The 18,742-nt window shown below is 39.5% G+C and overlaps 1 protein-coding gene across 2 annotated transcripts; it reads left to right on the top strand.

Moving 5' to 3' along the window:
- Positions 1-309: 309 nt before the first annotated feature.
- On the top strand, positions 310-16,803 carry TARS1 (threonyl-tRNA synthetase 1). Of its 2 annotated transcripts, XM_026098369.2 has the most exons (19): positions 310-453; positions 949-1,029; positions 2,462-2,652; positions 3,702-3,825; positions 4,852-4,973; positions 5,202-5,319; positions 5,922-5,986; positions 6,067-6,145; positions 6,787-6,933; positions 7,910-8,008; positions 8,739-8,905; positions 9,427-9,589; positions 9,678-9,815; positions 10,591-10,668; positions 13,341-13,441; positions 13,563-13,667; positions 14,333-14,405; positions 15,167-15,281; positions 16,326-16,803. In XM_026098369.2, exons 1-19 carry the CDS (start codon positions 433-435, stop codon positions 16,472-16,474), a joined length of 2,136 nt encoding a protein of 711 aa, XP_025954154.2. In that variant the 5' UTR covers positions 310-432; the 3' UTR covers positions 16,475-16,803. The 2 variants fall into 2 exon arrangements, with proteins under 2 accessions (XP_025954154.2, XP_064356083.1); XM_064500013.1 differs by lacking the exon at positions 949-1,029 and having other exon boundaries at positions 348-453.
- Positions 16,804-18,742: the final 1,939 nt, after the last annotated feature.

Here is an 18,742-nt window from a genome sequence, read left to right as displayed (position 1 = left end):
GGGCAACGTCCGCGCTCTCCTCCCGGAAAGTCCCGCAGCCTGGCCACAAGTCCGTAGCGGGATTTTATGTCGGGGGGAGGCGGCCCCAGAGCTCCCCGGCGCTGCAGCCCGCCGGGCCGGGGGCGGCTGCCGGTACTCCGCCTCCCCGCAGAGCCGGGGCGGGCAGGGGCAGCCGGACCGGGGCAGCGGCGCCATCGCGGGGCCTCCACCATCTTCAGCCGCCGCCCCGCGGCCGCAGGGGCGCCCTGACCGCCCGGCCGGGCGGCAGCGGGGGCGCCGGGCCCTCCCCAGCGGCCCCCACACGGCCGCGGGAGGACCGGCCCCACCCGCCCCTCGTTGCATCAGCTGCCGCGGGCGGAGGGCGCCTGCGCGGGGCTGCGTCGCGGCGCCGCCCGTCCCTCCCCTCGGTGACGGGGCAGCTCGGCGGGCGCAATGGCGGGTGCTGGCAACCAGGTGGGTCATGGCCGCGCTGCGGCCGGCTTCACCTCGGAGGGGGGGCGCGGCTTGGCCGGCTGCGCCGGGGTCTCGGACTCTCTCCACAGCGCGGGGCCCCTCACCGCGTCCCGGGGCGGGGATGCCCTGAGGCGGGGAGTCCCCTTCTCTCCGCGCCGGGCCAGTGGGGGCCGCGGCCCCCGGAGGCGGCGGCCGTTGGGGCCGCCGGTGCCGGTGCCGGTTCCGGGCGGGAGGGGCCGGGGGCAGCCGCAGGCCTCTGCCCGCTCCTTCTCAGCGAGTCACCGGGGTTTTCCGCAGCTGGCCCCGGGGAAGCGGTGGTAGGAAGGCGGTGTGTTTTTAACCTAAGCTAAAAAAGGTGAGGAGTTTCCCGTGGCTGGGTCCTGGGCCGCGGCGATCAGGTCTCCTTTTCCCTGTGTGGTGGGGTGGGACGGGTGGAAGCGTGAGCACGTCTGAGTGACTTCTGGAAAATGAGGAAATGGGTGTTTGCCCTCGTAGGTAAATGCTGAGGAGGGAAAAAAGGCAGACTGTGGAAAGAAGAAAATTAAAGAAGGGGCGGGCGATGAAGCACGCACAGAGGTGAGCTTCCCTTGGGTTCACATGGCATTAAAAGAGGTAGTCTCTTGGCTGTTGCATTGTGTACTGATGGTATTGCTGCAGTTCATCCCTCTGGAGTATTTTATCTAGTATTATGGTTATTCCATTGATTTTCCTGTTATTTCTGATTTTAGTAAAGTTTGTGCTGAAGTGACTTTGTTGCTCTTGACAGTGAGTTATATCCGTGTACTGGAAGAGCGGTTCAGATTTCCTACTTGCTATTTACTGTGCCTCCCATTTGCACCAGGAAATAGGGCACAGTTCCTTGGGGTGATGAAGGCCTGTGTAAGATGCTCTGTCTTAATCTATGTGGTGGGTATGAGTAAACAGATCCTTTTGACTGGGCACTGAGATGGCCAGATGCTAGCCAGTGCTGATCCCAAGCCATCCACATAGCTATATAACCCTGGTTGTGCCCAGGCTGATAGCCCTAACTTCACTATATGACATGTAGACTGGAGCTGGTTTCTGTCCACGTGGCTCAGGGTGGAGATGTTCCCTAAGTTTTCTGACCCAGGAGATATATATATATATATGTGTGTGTGTGTGTGTGTGTGTGTGTATATGTATATATATATATATATATGTATGTATATGTATATATATATGTATATATATACACATATATTTACACATATATACACACACACACACACACACACACACACACACACACATATATTTTTTTATCTTGAACTTTGATCTTTTCAAATTGATTTTGCCCTTGCTAGAATTCTGCATAGTTTATTAATCAGGTGTATGGTGGTGCACTTGAAAGGAGTAATTTTCACTAAGCTAAATTTTTATAACATTAATATATAATTAAAGTGTAATGGTGACTGTTGCTTTTTAGATATATAATTTAAATTGCCTCACTACCTGAGAGAGATTGAAGGAGTAAAGACTAAAAAATAAAAGAGACAAAGTGACAGATGAAAATGTGAAAGGGGAGATAGGTTAGTCTATGTAAATGCTGATTAGCTGGCATGTATAGTACAAACTAATTTTAATAATTTGATGCTATATTCCAAGCATCAGTGAAATATGTGGAAATACATAAAGAAACTTTTTGATTTGTAATTGCAAAAGTGTTTTCAATACTGTGATAAAGTGACAGATTGCCCTTTTTCCATTATCTTGAATTGCCCCTGGAATGGTCCTTCTCCTTAAATTTTCATTGCATTGCCTAAAGTGTTCCCATTTTCCTTCTCTTTATAAGAAAATCAGCAGCACCCATGATCCCTTTTTGAAAAGGTTATTGCATACAACTTCTAAAGTTGAAAGGACTGAGATTTCTAAATCACTTAGTTCCTGTGAAAATGTATCCATTCTATTTGCGTTCTTGACATAATGTGATACTAGATTACTCCAATAATCTGTTGAATTCTTCTTTCTGTTTATTCTTTGTATATAGTTGAACCCGTGGCCTGCATTTATCAATGAGCGTTTAGAGATGTATAATAAACTAAAAGCTGAACATGATGCACTCCTTGCAGAAAGAGCTGCGAATGACAGTAAACCCATCAAAGTTACATTGCCTGATGGCAAGCAGGTTGATGCTGAGTCCTGGAAGACTACTCCTTACCAAATTGCTTGTGGAATTAGGTATCATTCTATTCTGTGATTTACTCAGTAATTTTCAGATAGACCTATTATCTGCAGATTGTGGCTGTTATCATTAATGTTAGGATCTTAATCATTTATCTCAATTTTCTTGAAGGGATTTTCTATAATAAACTGGAAGTAACCATTAGCTTTCTAACTTTGAAGTCTAATGTTTTGCCTTATGAAGATACAATTTCTAAAATTAAATACAGGCTGTAGGTGGGATCCTTTAGACACATAACTTGCATATCGTTCTCAGTGAGTACTGCAGTTGCCTTAAGAACTAATTTGCTAACAGATCTACTCTGTCAGATTGAATGTTAGCACATGCTAGTTTGCTGGACTTGGGGAGGACTGATGGGTGAGTTTCAGTGGATTTCAGAGAGTGTTAACAGTATGAATAACTTTCACTTAACTGCATTTTTACTTATGTGCGAGATTCCTATCAAAAAGCTTGGCCTCTCTCTGGATGACTCAAACTTTCTCTGGGGAGGGTTTGATCAATGCACACTGGTCACCTTAAGAGTTAAAATTATGAAAGATGGGTGATCCTTAGGGATGAAATGCCGTTTTTGTGATGCTTAGGTGCCTTGTCATTGGATGCTTCTTTGCTTTTGTGATTTGGGATCAAGGAAAGGGTTTTTTGACTAGTGGAAATGAAGGTGTTAAGGTAATGCATTATCTATAAATGGTATTTTGATACCTGTATTTTTGATATTTGAGATCTATCTCTTTGATATGTGAGATCTGTTTTTTATTGCAGTAGGATTTTGAGGTCAGGTCAGTACTTCGAGATAGCTGCTTCTAAGTCAAATATGTTAAAAGACATCCAGGACACGATGCAGTTTTTTTCCTACATCTCTTGGAGATGTGAGTATGATTTTCATAAATGTTCAGGACTGGCTAAACTGCTTTTTTATTTAGAAATTTTTTATGGAATTATACCCACTCTGAGCACTCCTGGAAATCCTACTCAACATAGAGGGCCAAGTTGGGCAACTTTTACTTGCTGATTTCTAAAGCTTATGTGCTATATATTTATTTTGTAGCCAGGGCTTAGCTGACAACACTGTTATTGCTAAAGTGAACAAAGTGGTTTGGGATCTAGACCGTCCTTTAGAGGAAGATTGTACGCTGGAGCTGCTCAAGTTTGAAGATGAAGAAGCTCAAGCAGTGAGTATCTTCTTTTAAAACTTGTTTGTCCTTGGATTTGCATTTTTAATGTGTTTAAAAGATGGAAAGGAGAGAACGGGTTTGCCATGTAGGTATATCTGCATTTTATATTAGTTTCTTAGGAAGGAGGTGTGATGCTGGAGATAACATACATTCTGCTACGTATTCAGAGCCAAGTCTCTGCTAGCAGTTGCTGTAGATTACGTCAAATCTGTTCTCATTAAGATTTTATGTTTGCAGCCTTCATGTTAATGTAAGGTAGGTTTTTTTTGAACCAACCTCTTTAGCACTGGCTGCAAAAGCAATACTGAGTACAAAAGTACAGAGTATGTACAAACATAAGAGTACTGAGTAAGCTGTACTTGTACTTTGTATGTACAAAAGTACATACTTGATTTTGGCTACCACTCAGATAAATGTGGATATCCAGTAAGTTTTTAAATGTAGTCTTTAAAAAGCTACATTTACATTTACATTTTCTGAGATTTATATTTTCTGATATGTGCAAATAAAAGCAGAGTGAGGTCCTAGATTTGGTTTTAATTTGTCAAAACCTAAGGCGCACTACAAGATGAAGTGTAATTTTTAAGTTTATGAACTGTTCTACATCAGTGCAAGATTTTCCATGCATAAAATACTTGTAGGACCACAGCCTTATGTTGTAAGTACACTTTATGGTCTTCAGGCTGTACGTCAGCAGAGCTGGTTGATTGAAGTTCACAAAAACAGTTGGTGAATTAGTTTCCCAAATTCTTGACAATAATTGAACTATTTCAACAGTAGTTGAACAGTAGTTGAAAATAATTTTAATTCACTACTAGGCTGTAAATAATGTTGCAGTGTTATTTTTCAGAAATATCAATGCTTTGGATGGGGAGGTTGCTGAGCAGATCACTTTTGTTCTGCAGACTGCTTTAATATGGGATCTGCATCATGCATACGTAAAAGCAAGCTTTTAGAAAGCATTTTAAATATGAAATGCATTGTGTGTGTTCAGACTGACCCCTCTTTTGTGACTTCTGTTAGGTATACTGGCACTCAAGCGCCCACATAATGGGTGAAGCTATGGAGCGAATCTATGGTGGGTGTTTGTGCTATGGCCCACCGATAGAAAATGGATTTTATTACGACATGTTTCTTGAGGATGGGTAGGTATTTTATTTTTTTTTCTAGGAGTAGGGGGACTGCAGGCACAGCAAAATTTCTGTTACCTGCTTACTCCTGGGACAAAGTCATCAGTACTATCACAGATACGAATTGCGTTGTTCTTTGAAGTATGTCCTGTCCACAAGTTAGTGCATTGCAAAGGCAGTACCAGGTCAGAAATTGCAAGTGAAAGCAAGAATGATTCACTTTTTCATGTGTGTTTATTTTAGGGGTGTATCAAGTAATGACTTTTCTGCTTTGGAAACGTTATGCAAAAAGATTATGAAGGAAAAACAAGCCTTTGAAAGACTGGAAGTTAAGAAGGAAACACTGCTCGAAATGTTTAAGGTAGGCTGTTTCAGAAGGTTGTTTCTAGCATCACACAGTTACACTTTAAGTATATGTAGCTTTAGCTGCAAGTTCTATTAGCAATAGAGGAAGGAATGTCAAATTAATTTACACTTTTAAAGATGTGTTCTTATGAGCTCATTTGTGATATTAACAGTAAAAAAATGAGCAAAGGTGTAATTTTTAGTTTTTTAGCAATGCGGATTAGACTTTCTGCACCTACAGGATTTCTAGGAGTCTCTCTCAGGAGTATCATAGCATCCTTCAGGTTAAAGAGGGTCTTAGGAGGTCTCCAGTCCAACCTCTTGCCCAAAGCAGGGCCAACACTAAAATTGGACCAGGTTTCTCAGGCTTTTGTCCAGTCAGGTCTTGAAAACCTCTAAGGATGGGGGGGGACTGCACAACCTGCTCTCTGGGCAACCTGCCTCACTACATGACTGGAGCATCTCCCTCTCCCTCTCTCTCCCGTCCCTTTCCCTCTCTCCTGTTTGTATAATCCTCTTTTGATGAAACAGAGCATCAGATTTGCAAATACTTTAAACTGCTGTTCAAATCTCATGTAATAAGTAGTTAACAAATGTGTGCGCTGTTTTTCTTTTTAGTATAACAAATTCAAGTGTCGGATTCTGAATGAGAAGGTCAATACGCCAACTACAACAGTGTACAGGTAACAATGCATGCATAATAATACTACTGGATATAACTTCCTAGGATGAAATATACTAAATTAATGATTCCTTTTCTTAGGTGTGGTCCTTTGATAGATTTGTGCAGGGGACCTCATGTCAGACACACTGGCAAGATAAAAGCCATAAAAATTCATAAGGTAGGTGCTGAAACTGCATGAGACAGATGTGTTCACTGAAAACATGTTGCTGTCTTGGGGCAGTACATTCATGGGATATCCAGGAGCATAATGCAAAGTGGATAATGTGGCCATAAACTCAGTTTAACCAATTGAGAGAGGGTTGTGTGCTATGAAAATTATCTTAAATGGTATGAAGCCCAATTAGGTGGCCAGAGCTTGTACTGCCAGCAGTGGATAGGAAAGTGAGCAGGGCCTACAAAAGGGCCTGGCTGAACTGTATCAATCGGAGCTCTTAATTTTTGGTCATCTGATGGTTATAGTTGAGTGAGAATGAGAACAGTTGGAAGAAGACGGCTACAGAGAGAGCAAGTGGGATTTAAAAAAAGACAAAGGAGAGCTCAAAACCCTTCTTATAGAACCTGTTCACCTGTCCTTTGTGCATTTTTCCCTATAGACAATTTGGTTCTTTTTAAAGTTTTGGCATACATTTAGTTTTCATCAGTGTTTCGAATTTGAAATTAAGGCTCTCTTTGTGCCATGGTGTGCTACCCTAAATATAGTGATTGTTAATAATTTCATGCCTTTTAACAGGAGGCAGTAATAGTAAAATATGGAGTCTCTTCCTTGTCCTTACTATATCATTTAATTTTTGCATGCAGAATTCCTCTACCTATTGGGAAGGCAAGGCTGATATGGAATCCCTTCAGCGGATCTATGGAATTTCATTCCCAGATGCAAAAATGCTGAAGGAATGGGAGAAATTCCAGGAGGAGGCTAAAAACAGAGATCACAGAAAGATTGGGCGGGTGAGACAGCTTTTTTGGTAATGTATTTCACAAATACCATGTGGACGTAACCTCGTAACTAGAAGCATCTTAAAGACTGCATATACTTGCATCTCAAAGACAACCAAGATGGACATATTTGTGTTTTCAGTAGTTTTGCAAAGCCAGGCACTTTTCTCTAACAAGTGAGCATCAAAAGTTCTAAAGCAAACAGAACTCCTATTTAGAGATTTTGCTGTTTAAAACACTATGGTATCCTTATTCCACAGATTAAACATAAAATACAAACACTTCAGTCTGCAGGAAGAGTTCATTCCTATACAAGCTGCTGCAGCCTGTTCACTCACAGTTCTTTCTTCTGTGTGACAGTAGAATCAATAATACATTTCTACATTTTTCTTCTTTCTTAGTCCTGATGTGCATTTTGTGCTGGCAGTGTTCTTGCTAGCTTTTTCTCTTCCAATACTTTCTGCTTATTTTGTTGGGGGTTTTGAGATGGAAACCCCTGTCAAATAATTGATAGTCCTGGACACACTGGTGCAAAGTCTGCTGCTTGGGCATCAGGAAAACATACAGCAGAATTTCACTATGTGCTGTCCTGAAGCATGTGCCCAGTTTGTCACAAAATTAGCTGAATACAGTTCAAACTTCTAATACATGTGCAAACTACTAGTGTGCTGCAGCAGCAGAACTAACTATTACTTGTTAACAGACCGAATGAATTTTGGAGGCACAATTAGTAGTTACGCATATACACAGGAATAACAGAAAATATGAAGCATCAGTAAAGAAATAGGAAACAGGACAATCTCCTTCAACAGTCAATACTAATAGGAGATATAAATACCAATGGAAAAGTATCTGTCTATTGTTTTTTTACTTTTGCATTTTTTTTAACTTTGAGTAGTGATGCCCAGTCAGTAGTAACTCATCTATGAATGTCAGTGAAAGTACTGGCTGTACAGATAATTTTTTTTCAAATACTGTTTTTCTGCAGGACCAAGAACTGTTTTTCTTTCATGAGCTCAGCCCTGGTAGCTGTTTTTTCTTGCCAAAAGGAGCTTACATTTATAACGCATTAATTGAATTCATCCGGGTAAGTAATGTCTTTTGGAAATCTTCTTACAGAAGAAATTTCTCAATTTTAGAAGAATATGTAACAGTATAAATGGGATTGACTTGAAGCGAAGTGCTGTTTTAAAATCTACTAATTTTGTAAGCAATGAACTAAAGTAACTTCTTTGATATGGTCACGTCAAGATCTCTGCTAAGTTAAGTTTTTTTATCAGAGCTTTATCTGCATTTAAAGCTGTATAATGATTCTCTGTATTATGGATTCTTTGAGGTCTAATAGTACAGTTGAGCTTGTACTACAGCTGTTCCACTGCTGCATATTTATTTGGTTTATTTGGCCTTTTGGAGCTATCTGTTATAAAATGACGTGTAAGAAAAATATCCTGACCTTCCTGTTGTAATATTTTAAATCTCTGGGTCTTATTGTCATATATTTGGGCTGCAGGGTAATATCAAGTGTCACTGAATAATTAGAGACTGCTTCTTTGCTTGCAAGGAAGAAACTTGTTCTTCTTGCTTAGCACAGATGAAAAGTTTGGGGGGAGGGTGGAATGGAGGTAGCATGGCATGTCCTGCTTGAATCATTACTGCCTTACGGATAAAAGGGAATAGAAAGGTCAGATTTTCTTGGGGGTTTTTTTGTTTGTTTTTATTTTTAGTGAGTCACAGACTTTTGGAGGGCAGCATTTGCATATTTCAGATGTATTTGTTTGTTTTATAAATTATTTTATGTACTGGGTCTGTTGTTATAGAGTGAGTATCGAAAACGTGGATTCCAGGAGGTTGTCACTCCAAATATTTTCAACAGCAAATTATGGATGACATCGGGGCACTGGCAGCATTACAGTGACAACATGTTTTCCTTCGAAGTGGAGAAAGAAATATTTGCTCTGAAGCCTATGAACTGTCCAGGACACTGGTAAATACATAGCAAATCCAGTTTATCAAAAATGCTGCTGCTTCAAAAAATGCTCAGTTTGTTTTCCCTGCTTAATTGTAAAGATAACTAACTTCAGGCACCCCTAATTTGACATGCTGTCAGGAGCAATGTAATTATGAATGTATGAGCTCTCTGTTTGAGACACCAAGGAATGCCATTATTCCATTGTTACAATGGCTGTATTTTCAGAACTAACAGCTTATCTTGGTACTACAAAATCTGAATATCCAAAATGGATACCTGTGGATACTTTTATGGCAATTTAGCCATCCAGGTCTTCGTGTTCAGTTTTAGGAGCTATTGTACCCTCTGTGTGTGCAGGGGAAGCCTATCGGCTAAAACCAGTATCTGAATTTGTTTTTCTGAAAAAAAGAAATAGATATGAGCGCTCACTGCATTCAGATCTCACGACTGGAGTTATAGACATCTGCTTAGGTCCTGGCTGCTCCTTGCAGAACTTTGATTCTGGATGAGTTTCAATTAATAAACTTTTCCTTCAGCCTTATGTTTGATCATCGTCCGAGATCCTGGCGTGAACTGCCATTACGATTGGCTGATTTTGGTGTTCTGCATCGTAATGAACTGTCAGGAGCTCTTACAGGACTCACTCGAGTACGCCGGTTCCAGCAGGACGATGCTCACATATTCTGTGCTATGGAGCAGGTATGGGCTGCAGTTAAATGAAATTGTGTATTAAAATCCAAGTAACTCAGTTTCCCATAGTTGACACTTTATTTCCCTTCTCATAAAGATTGAAGAGGAGATAAAGAGTTGTCTACAGTTCTTGCGTGCTGTGTATGATGTTTTTGGCTTTTCCTTCAAACTGAATCTCTCCACTCGTCCTGAAAAGTATCTTGGAGATATTGAAGTATGGAATCAAGCTGAGAAGGTAAACACTAACTTTAATGACTTTTCATATGAAAACTAGGCTGCAGTTGGAACACCTGAAAGAACAAATTGTCTTCTGGGAGGAAGAGTGACAGCTGGGCATGAGAAATATGACTCAATAACTCTTTAATTCTGTCTGGCTGCTAGAAATGGCTTTTAGTGTATGCTGTTCTTCTGTATGGAGATTATACCCTCAGTACAGTCTGCATGTCAGAAACAAACTACCTCTCTTTTTCTTTAATTGGCCAGAAAATACACTAAGAGGAGAAAGAAAACGAATCCTGCCAGCCACTGTAATTAGTCTTAGAGCCACCTGCCAAAAGCCAGGTTGCTTTCATGATTAGAGGGAGAGGGGTTAGTCCTTACAGCTGCACTGATGGGGAGAAGATGGGGCAGGAATGGACATTAGGTGTGCCAGGGTGGATTACCTCTCAATATTATGTACAAACTTTTAATCTAGCATAAAAAGTTCTTACATTAGAGCCAGCACTGCTTGACTGGCCTCTTCCAAAATGTATGTGTTTGTTTGCTTGGTTTTTAAATTTGGATTAAATTCATTTTTATTTTAGTTTGGGCTCCCTGACAACTTCCCCTTTCCAAAAAATAAATGAATTGGTAAGAATGTATAAAGAAGTTGCAGCAGTAACTGAGAAGCATTGAGAGTTTGGTAGTTTTAGATGTCTCCAGCAGCAGGCTGACCTGATGCTGTAACATGGAAACACAGTAAATGAAAATGATGGGGAAAAATGCTGAGTGTATGTGTCCTTTATCTCCAGCAACTTGAAAACAGCCTCAATGAATTCGGTGAGAAGTGGGAATTAAACCCTGGTGATGGAGCTTTTTATGGACCTAAGGTTAGTATGTTACAGTCATCCTCTATGTAGGTTTAGCTTTTAATTCTGTTTGGTTGAGGTAGAAAAAAAGCTATACAGTCCCTTGTTTTCCATTGTTGCTACTCTAATCTTGACAATAGAGATAGTGTGCAAGTGCAGTTTTCCACAGTATAGTGGATGGGCAGAAGAAAAAAAAAAAAAAACCCAAAACCAGTCCTCAGGCCTTGCATGTAGCTTGGATGTTTCATTAGTTTTAGTCTCTATAAAGTCTTGTATGAATTTCCCAGAAAGACAAGTGTTAGGCATCTGTCTGTGCAGATTGTTTGCCAGATGTCTTCAAGTAGGTACCTGAGCAAGACAAAGGCTTCATCTAGTAAATGTCTTGCTTTGTTAATTAAACCAGTACAAATGGACACAAAATGCTGTTAATACACAAATAATACTTTTCATATATTATTGTGAGAAAAAGAGGGGGGGTAAATAATATGGTGATGCTCTTGTTTTTTATTCTTGATTTGGAGTAAAGACAACTTCCTCCTTTCACTTATCCTTCCCATTCCTTTGCAATGCAACATTATAACTGACTTCTCAGTGTCAGTACACACGTCATCAAAGCATTGGTGCTGTTTACTTTTGGGTGGAGGATACAGGACAAAACTGATTCCTAAACTTACAAGTTGGTACATGTTGAGATTGTTAAAGGCTGGGATTAAGAAGGGAGGATTTTTTTAGTTGCCTGTCTCAAGATGCTGTCTGAAATCATGTGTTTTACCAGCTACATAAGCTTTTACTTTCAGGGGAGAGAGAAAAATATTCTGTGATCCTGTTTCCACATACCTTTAACATTCTTTCCATTAATTAAACCCAATTTATATGTACAAACTAATCAGCTCTGTTTAAGCAGCAGCCAAATAATTTAGTGAGAGACATGAACAGAAGGTGGCACTGTCAGATCTGTATTACCAGAGCAATAGCTACATTAGAAATACTTTTTCCAGTGATCAGTGAATCATAACATATATAAATGTCTATATTGCTATATAAAACAAGCAATGAGAAATCCTAACACTATGTTACTATATAAAACAAGCAATAAGAAAAAAATAAACTTTACTTTTTTTTTTAACAAATTTCTGAAAAATTCCTTTTACTAGCACAGTTTTGTAGCTAAGTTGAGTTGCTACTGGGTTTTGGTATTACAAAATCGATGCAAATTTTTTTTAATTATTTTAATTTTTATAAGGTGTCTCCTCAGTCTGCACAGATCAAGTAGGGCTCTCTAGAAATTTACTTGCATCTCTGAACATGAGGACACAGAGCCTTACAAAATTACTTGTAAAACTTTCTTTAATAAACCTAGCCTACATTTATGTCTACATTAATTCATTTAGTAAACTGATTCTGATTTCTGTCTTTCTTTGTATGTTAATCGAATCAATTTAATTTTATAGGTTGTACGTGGAATGTATTATAGCAGCTAATCATTCACAATGTGAAATGCAAACAGGATTTAGTAATTTCCTCAGTTGATCTGAAAGGAGCCAAATATCTGCAGGAACACTTACCTTATACTTCGTTCTAGTACACTCCAGCTAAAGTGAAGTGAGCAAATGTGTAGCCTGTTGCACTGATTTTAGTGGAAACTGGTTAAATTACATGTTAAGTGAAGTTCCATGTCTAGGGTACCTTTAAACTAACTGTTTTTTTTTTCTACTCTGTACCTGAATGATTTGAAATTAACAGAAGGTTGTAAATAGTTTGTTTATTTCGATAGAAGCTTTTCTGATGAATAACTGACCTATGATAAACTCCAGCATCTAAATGAATTTTTTTAACAGTTCATATTTAGCCCAATTACTTTTGAAAGACATTTAGCATTTCAGTGAATAAAACACTGATCTGTTTATTTGATATATAAACTAAAATAAAGACCACAGCCCCAACATATAGCCATATTGGTAAAATGGTGACTAAAAGAGCACTTTGCTAAGTAAGTAAGGTCCAGATACTATAAATCTACTGTTGGCTAGCTGTCTACTCGTGTAACTTTTTATCACAGGTGTGCTCAGGATTAAAGCTTATAAGATGCAACAGGGGGAATAGGCTTGATTGATTGTAAATAGTCACATAGGCATTGTATTAATTAGTGACACGCATTCTGTCTTTTAGAAAGGAAATTATCTAACACAAGGATTCTCATCCCTGTGCCTGTGCCCTCAATTTATAATATGAGCTACCAAATATTCCAATATTGCATAATAAACAAGTTTTCCAGTTTCAGGTTGAAGATGTCTTATTTTCAGTGAGAAGCATTCAGTTCTGATCCAATGCACATGCACTCTTCCCTTGATATGCTGCTGAATTTACTTAGTAAAAAGGCCCATGAAAGTCCCAGGTCTCAAGAAGAGCAAAGCAGACTGAAACTCGCAGTGTGATGTATTAAATGTGGTTTTCTCTGAAGTAATGCCACTCTACTTGCTTACCTCGTTTTTCATTCTGATGGGTATCTGCATTAGATTCTGCAAATCATTTAAATCCTAAAGTAGGCCAAAATGAAACTATGTTGTCTAAAATCATATATAGTTCCTCTGTATTACTCTGAGTGAAAGCTTCTGTCTTAAAATGCATTTGCTTTCAGAGGAAAATGGTTGTATCTTAAACTCTAGTAAAAGTTTCTCTCTTTTGTTTTTAAGATTGACATTCAGATTAAAGATGCCATTGGTCGCTACCACCAGTGTGCTACAATCCAGCTAGATTTCCAGCTGCCAGTCAGATTTAACCTTACCTTTGTCAGGTGAGTAAAGTAGCTGGTATTTTTAATTGCTGTATAATCTAGCTTGCCTGGCACTTACAGGCATAAGTTTAAAAAAAAGACACAGCCTTACTTTAAAAAAAAAAAAAAACTTTATTCACAGCCATGATGGTAATGACAAGACCAGACCAGTTATCATTCACCGGGCCATCTTGGGGTCTGTGGAAAGAATGATCGCCATTCTAACTGAAAACTATGGAGGCAAATGGTAATGTTGAAAAATAGATTTATTATTCCCATTTGAGCAAACATTTTATGTAGTAGAAGATAAATTTGGCCCAACTATGCAAGAGTCAAGAGGATTCCTTCTTCTTGCTTGCTACAGATTTGTGCTGTAGGTATACCATAAGGTAATTCCTCCTAAACTGCATTCCCTAGATGGTAAGTAATCCTAGATAATGGTAGCCAGTACATGATATCACTCTTGCAGGTGCAGCATACAGCTTAGCTATGCAAGCCATGCATCTCTGATCTTGTTCTTGCAGCTGGGCTACCTTGGAGAGTCATTTATGTATGTAACATCCTTAACCTGCTGGAGGGATGATCTCTCTGACTACTAGGGAGGCTCAAAAGTAAACATTTTTCTATGATTAGTTAATAATAACGACTCAGTTACGAGTTTTTCTGTTGTAGAACACAACTTGAAACTTCAGGTAAATAAGTACTTTCGTCCCCACCAAGATTTTCCTTTAGACGCTCAGGTTTTGGAGGAGATAAACTGTGACCTGAGTTTAGGGATATCGTCACCTCTGAAATCAACCTAAGCAAGTGGCTTAATGGCTCTGTAGTGCGAATTTTAGTCTCATCTATCGATAGGCTATTTCATGTTGAAAAATACTAAAAGCTGTAAAACTTGTTTTTTGTTTTCTGAAGGCCACTCTGGCTCTCCCCACAGCAGGTAATGGTGGTACCAGTAGGACCAACATGTGATGAATATGCTCAAAAGGTGAAGTAGCATAGTTTTGTTTTTTTGGTTTTTTTTTTTTTGTTTTATTTCCAGAAATACTGTATTTAGAGGAGCCACTCAGTTATTAATGATTAATACGATTTATTTGAAATAAATAGGATAAGTCTTTGTCTTTGCATATTATGTTGTAGCATTTGTATATTACAATGACAACAAATTAAACTGCTGAAATTGTAGATGGATTTTTAGAGGACCCAAAACAGATTTTGGGTAGCCAAGCAACAAGTGCTGATCCTGGTGATGCTTTTATTATTGGAAAGTTTAGCTTTTCAGCCAGAGGAAAAGCTCTTACCCTTCAGGTTCCAGTCTGCCATGGGCATGTGCATCTTGCAGAGTAATAAGAAAAATAAAGCTGGGTCTTTACATCTTTGGCATCCAGCTGACATTCTTCTGTATTTCTTTCAAGCACATGATACATTTAAAAAAAAAAAATCTGCAAAATAAAATCTTCTAATCAGAAAGCTCCATCATTCCGCTGCCTTTCTCCATGCCAAATTCAGCCCAATGTGTCAAGTATTTATAGCACTGCTTAGTGATTTAGCATATATGAGCTTATGATAGCTGATGTGTTTTCACATTCTTGAACTAGGCTCATCTCCAAGGCCTGCACTAACAATGGTGTCTTTGGTAGGAGTTAGACAAGTTTGACTGGTTTGTTAAGCCTACAAGTCATAAATAGTTCATCCTCATGAAATCCTATATCCTTTTTTCAATGATAGTTTAAATACTTTTTCTTCTAGGTCAGACAGCAATTCCATGATGCTGGATTAATGGCAGATGTTGATGTAGATCCTGGGTGCACACTGAACAAGAAGATCAGAAATGCTCAGCTTGCACAGTATAACTTCATTCTGGGTAACGTATATGGCACGTGCTATTTTATGTTGGCTGACTTTCTTGAATAGGACTAGGATTTGATCTAGCTCTTTCTTCTGTGAGCAAGGCAGAGACTGGTAGTCAGTGTTTTAGCCCACTACTCCTGAGAATCTCCTTCTCAGCATCCACTGTCTGCATGATGGCCATTTCTTGCTTGTGCAGCTGTTAGTGGAAGGAGGTCATTGCTGAGTGGTGCAAGGCATTACTGCTGCATTAGAAAAAGTATTTTGCTCTGTTCTGGTCAGTAGTACGGATATGCGTGTGGAATCTCTCTTCATTTGTCAGGTAGATTAAGTGATTTTTCAGTATTTTGCTCTCCTATTTGAGGTGTGGCAAAAGAGCACCATATTTTCAGTGCATTCAGCTATGGTGCACTTTTGAGCTATGTGTGCATGTCTAAGAGCAGAGTCTTGCAAGAGAGGGTGATGCAGGGACAATTAGAAACTGACCTTCAAGTATATGATTTGAAGTACTGTCTTTGTCATACAGACTACTTCTGTAGCTACCTCCTATATACTATACAATTTGTTAGTAATGTGACAAACAGATACTATCTTTGTGTCTCTATCTTAATATTTAATTTCAACAACTAACTAAGCTTTTCCAATAAGTTATCTTATTGTCTCTATAAAGTAAAAAAATAGCTGTTGGTTATCTATGATCAAATTGTCTTTTTAACCTTTGTCCATGGAGCACCCCTAGACTTATTTCTGATTTCAGCGCTGTGGCTCTCTTTAATAGGAAATAAGCCAAGCTGAGCTTATTCAGTTAACTTTTCCCCTTGCTCATATTTTACTAAGTTGCTATTTATAATATACTAAAACCTTTTAAATAAAATGTGGTTAAATAAGAAGGCTGTTGGCTGCTATGGATCTAAGTTGATGGGGGGAGGAAGGCGAAGGAAGGACTTGTGTTGGTTGTTAAGCTTTTTAGAATTTCTGTTTATATATCTTTGTTTTATGGGAATGAAAAGAATGCTTGAGAAATGTTAAGTTAATCTCTTTGCATCTTGGTTGGTTTTAGTTGTTGGTGAAAAGGAGAAGGCAAGTGGAACAGTTAATATTCGCACTAGAGATAACAAGGTGCATGGTGAGCATACAATTGCTGACACTGTGGAGAGGCTGCTGGAACTGAAACGCTCCCGTTGCAAACAAGCTGAAGAAGAATTTTAACACCACCTAGTCTACCTGGCATAAAGAAGATTCTAGTTTTTCTTACTCAGTTAACCATAGAGTTGTTTGTGCTGAACCAGATTTGACATATATTTCACATTGGACCTCTCGCTTATTTTAGCAGAGATATTTCTTAGTCAAACATATTTCTTTGTAAAACCAATTTTTCACAAACCATGAAGTAAAATTTCTTGGCTGCTGATCAATGACAGATGAAGCTAGGTGAAATGACCCTTTCTGCAACTGCAAGAGAAAATGGAAATGTTCATCAGGGATATCTATAACATTCTAACTACACAGTTAAGAATAAAATTCATTTTGATAACAAATGGTTTTCATGAAAGTTAAACAAGAGACCTTGTGCTTAAGAAACCACACAGCAAGCATGCCCAGCAGCAGCTTTTGGAGTATCTCCTTTAGCAGGGTAAGTGATACTTTACAGTCTTGTCTGCTGGTCTTAGACCAATTAAACGTATCAACTCTGAACAGTTCCTCTTCACATAAGCAAGGAAATGAGCAGAAGTTTCCCACTTCAATTGGTGCCTGTAGGAATGACCTGGCACTCTCCACATGGCACTCCTGAAGTGGGGCTGGCTACTGCATCACACTGAGCTGCCAACCAAGGCCCAACTATACCATTTCTCAAAGGCAGCATCAGAAATACATTCACTCTGTTCATTGTAGCTGTGTCAGAGGGATATGACTGCCTAGAAGAGGGAAGGAGTAATAAGGCCAAAAAAGCAGCTAAGGAAGTTAGGATCCTTGGGAACAGGTAAAGTGTTTCTGTTCTTTGACCTCTCTTTTCAGTAAGGCTTAATGTGTCACAGGAAAAACTACGGTGTACTGAACTAACCGGGAACTTTGAAAAAGAACATTTGTCTTAAAAAATTTAATATGGTACAGTACATTTCAGTGGGATAGCTCTGTGCCAGGCTGCTAACCCAGGGCATGACATATCAAATTAGAAGCCTCTTCTGTCTCACATTTGAAGGATGTCATCAATTCTCCCCGCCCCCCCCCCCCAACATATATACTGGCTGAGAAGCACATGCCAAATGCCTGGCATTGACAAAAAAATAAAACCAGAGTTTCTTTTTATTGATTTTTAACAGATCTGCACAGCTTCCAAAGGCTGTTGGTTACTGTTCTTCTGGAAAGAGGAAAGAAAGGCCGGGGGGGGGGGGGGGGGAAGAAAGTTGTTATTGCTATAGCCTTAGCAAAGATCACAGTTCTCCCGCAAATCTGAGGACAGGTTTGAACCATCATGTCTTTTAAAAGCCTCCAAGTCTCAGCATTTCCTTTACCATCTGAGCAGAAGCATTTCATCTAGCCTTTTCTCACCTACCTTTCTCAGGTGTGATGATAATACTGTATCAGGATTTGAACTCCTCTTGAATTTCATCTTACCAAGTCCCCCAGCAACTTTTAGCAAAATCTGTTTCCTGCCTCTTTGGCTTGTCTAGGCTAATTACATTCCATCTAAGTGCTGTGATAAAAGGGGAGCCACTGACTTGCTGCTTTTAAAATTGTTTTAGTGGGGGGGGGGAGAGTGGGTTTAAAAATGCCTCAATCTGTTTGTTTGTTTTTAGTTTTAGTTTTTTGCAGCTGCTTTATTTTGCTGTGATAGGACTGTTGCTGGTGCAAAACAGAGCAGAAGCATATGTCAGCTATCCCTGGGGCAGGAGGACTTAATCAAATGTAGATGCTGAAGCAAAAATAGGGCAGATCAATACCAGTCCCAGACAGAAAAGGAGCCACTAGCTCCATTTATCTCTCTAGGAAACATGCTTTATACCACCTTCTAACTAGGTTGGTGTATTTGCGGAATTTTACAAAGCTCTGCGTTTCGTGTTGCAGGCATATCTGTATGTGCAGTTCATGCTAGAAGCATTATATTGCCATATTCCTGTAAAGAGATACTCTCAAATTAGACTAGTGCTGTAAAATGCTAGCCACTACTGTGTATAAATCAGTAGATGTCAGTCTTGTACAGGTTACCTTGCTACAGAAACCTCATTTAAATAGATTATGCTTTCAAAACTCTAATAATTTAGATAGAAATATATAAATGTACATATTATTAAAAACAACACCTAGCATACAATCCAGTAAAATACATGGGCAGCTTAAGCAGGATGTGGACAGAACTGTGTCTACACCTAAATCATTATTGAATCCACTGAAGTGCCATCTAAACTCACTGGTCTCTGCATCTCTGACTGTAGAAGTTCTCTGGCTACCTAAGGTCATGGACATGTGCAGAAGCAG

Source organism: Dromaius novaehollandiae, chromosome W, assembly GCF_036370855.1.
Source record: "Dromaius novaehollandiae isolate bDroNov1 chromosome W, bDroNov1.hap1, whole genome shotgun sequence".
NCBI lineage: Eukaryota > Metazoa > Chordata > Aves > Casuariiformes > Dromaiidae > Dromaius > Dromaius novaehollandiae.
Note: the sequence above shows the minus strand (reverse complement) of the source record. Positions and strands in the feature narration are given on the sequence as shown.

Bases quoted from the DNA above. Each gene is read 5' to 3' on its own strand.
- TARS1 (XM_026098369.2), top strand. From the start codon at position 433: ATGGCGGGTGCTGGCAACCAG. The intron at 9,590-9,677 runs GTATGGGCTGCA...CTTCTCATAAAG, and splicing joins TATTCTGTGCTATGGAGCAG to ATTGAAGAGGAGATAAAGAG. The intron at 13,668-14,332 runs GTAATGTTGAAA...TGTTTTCTGAAG, and splicing joins GAAAACTATGGAGGCAAATG to GCCACTCTGGCTCTCCCCAC.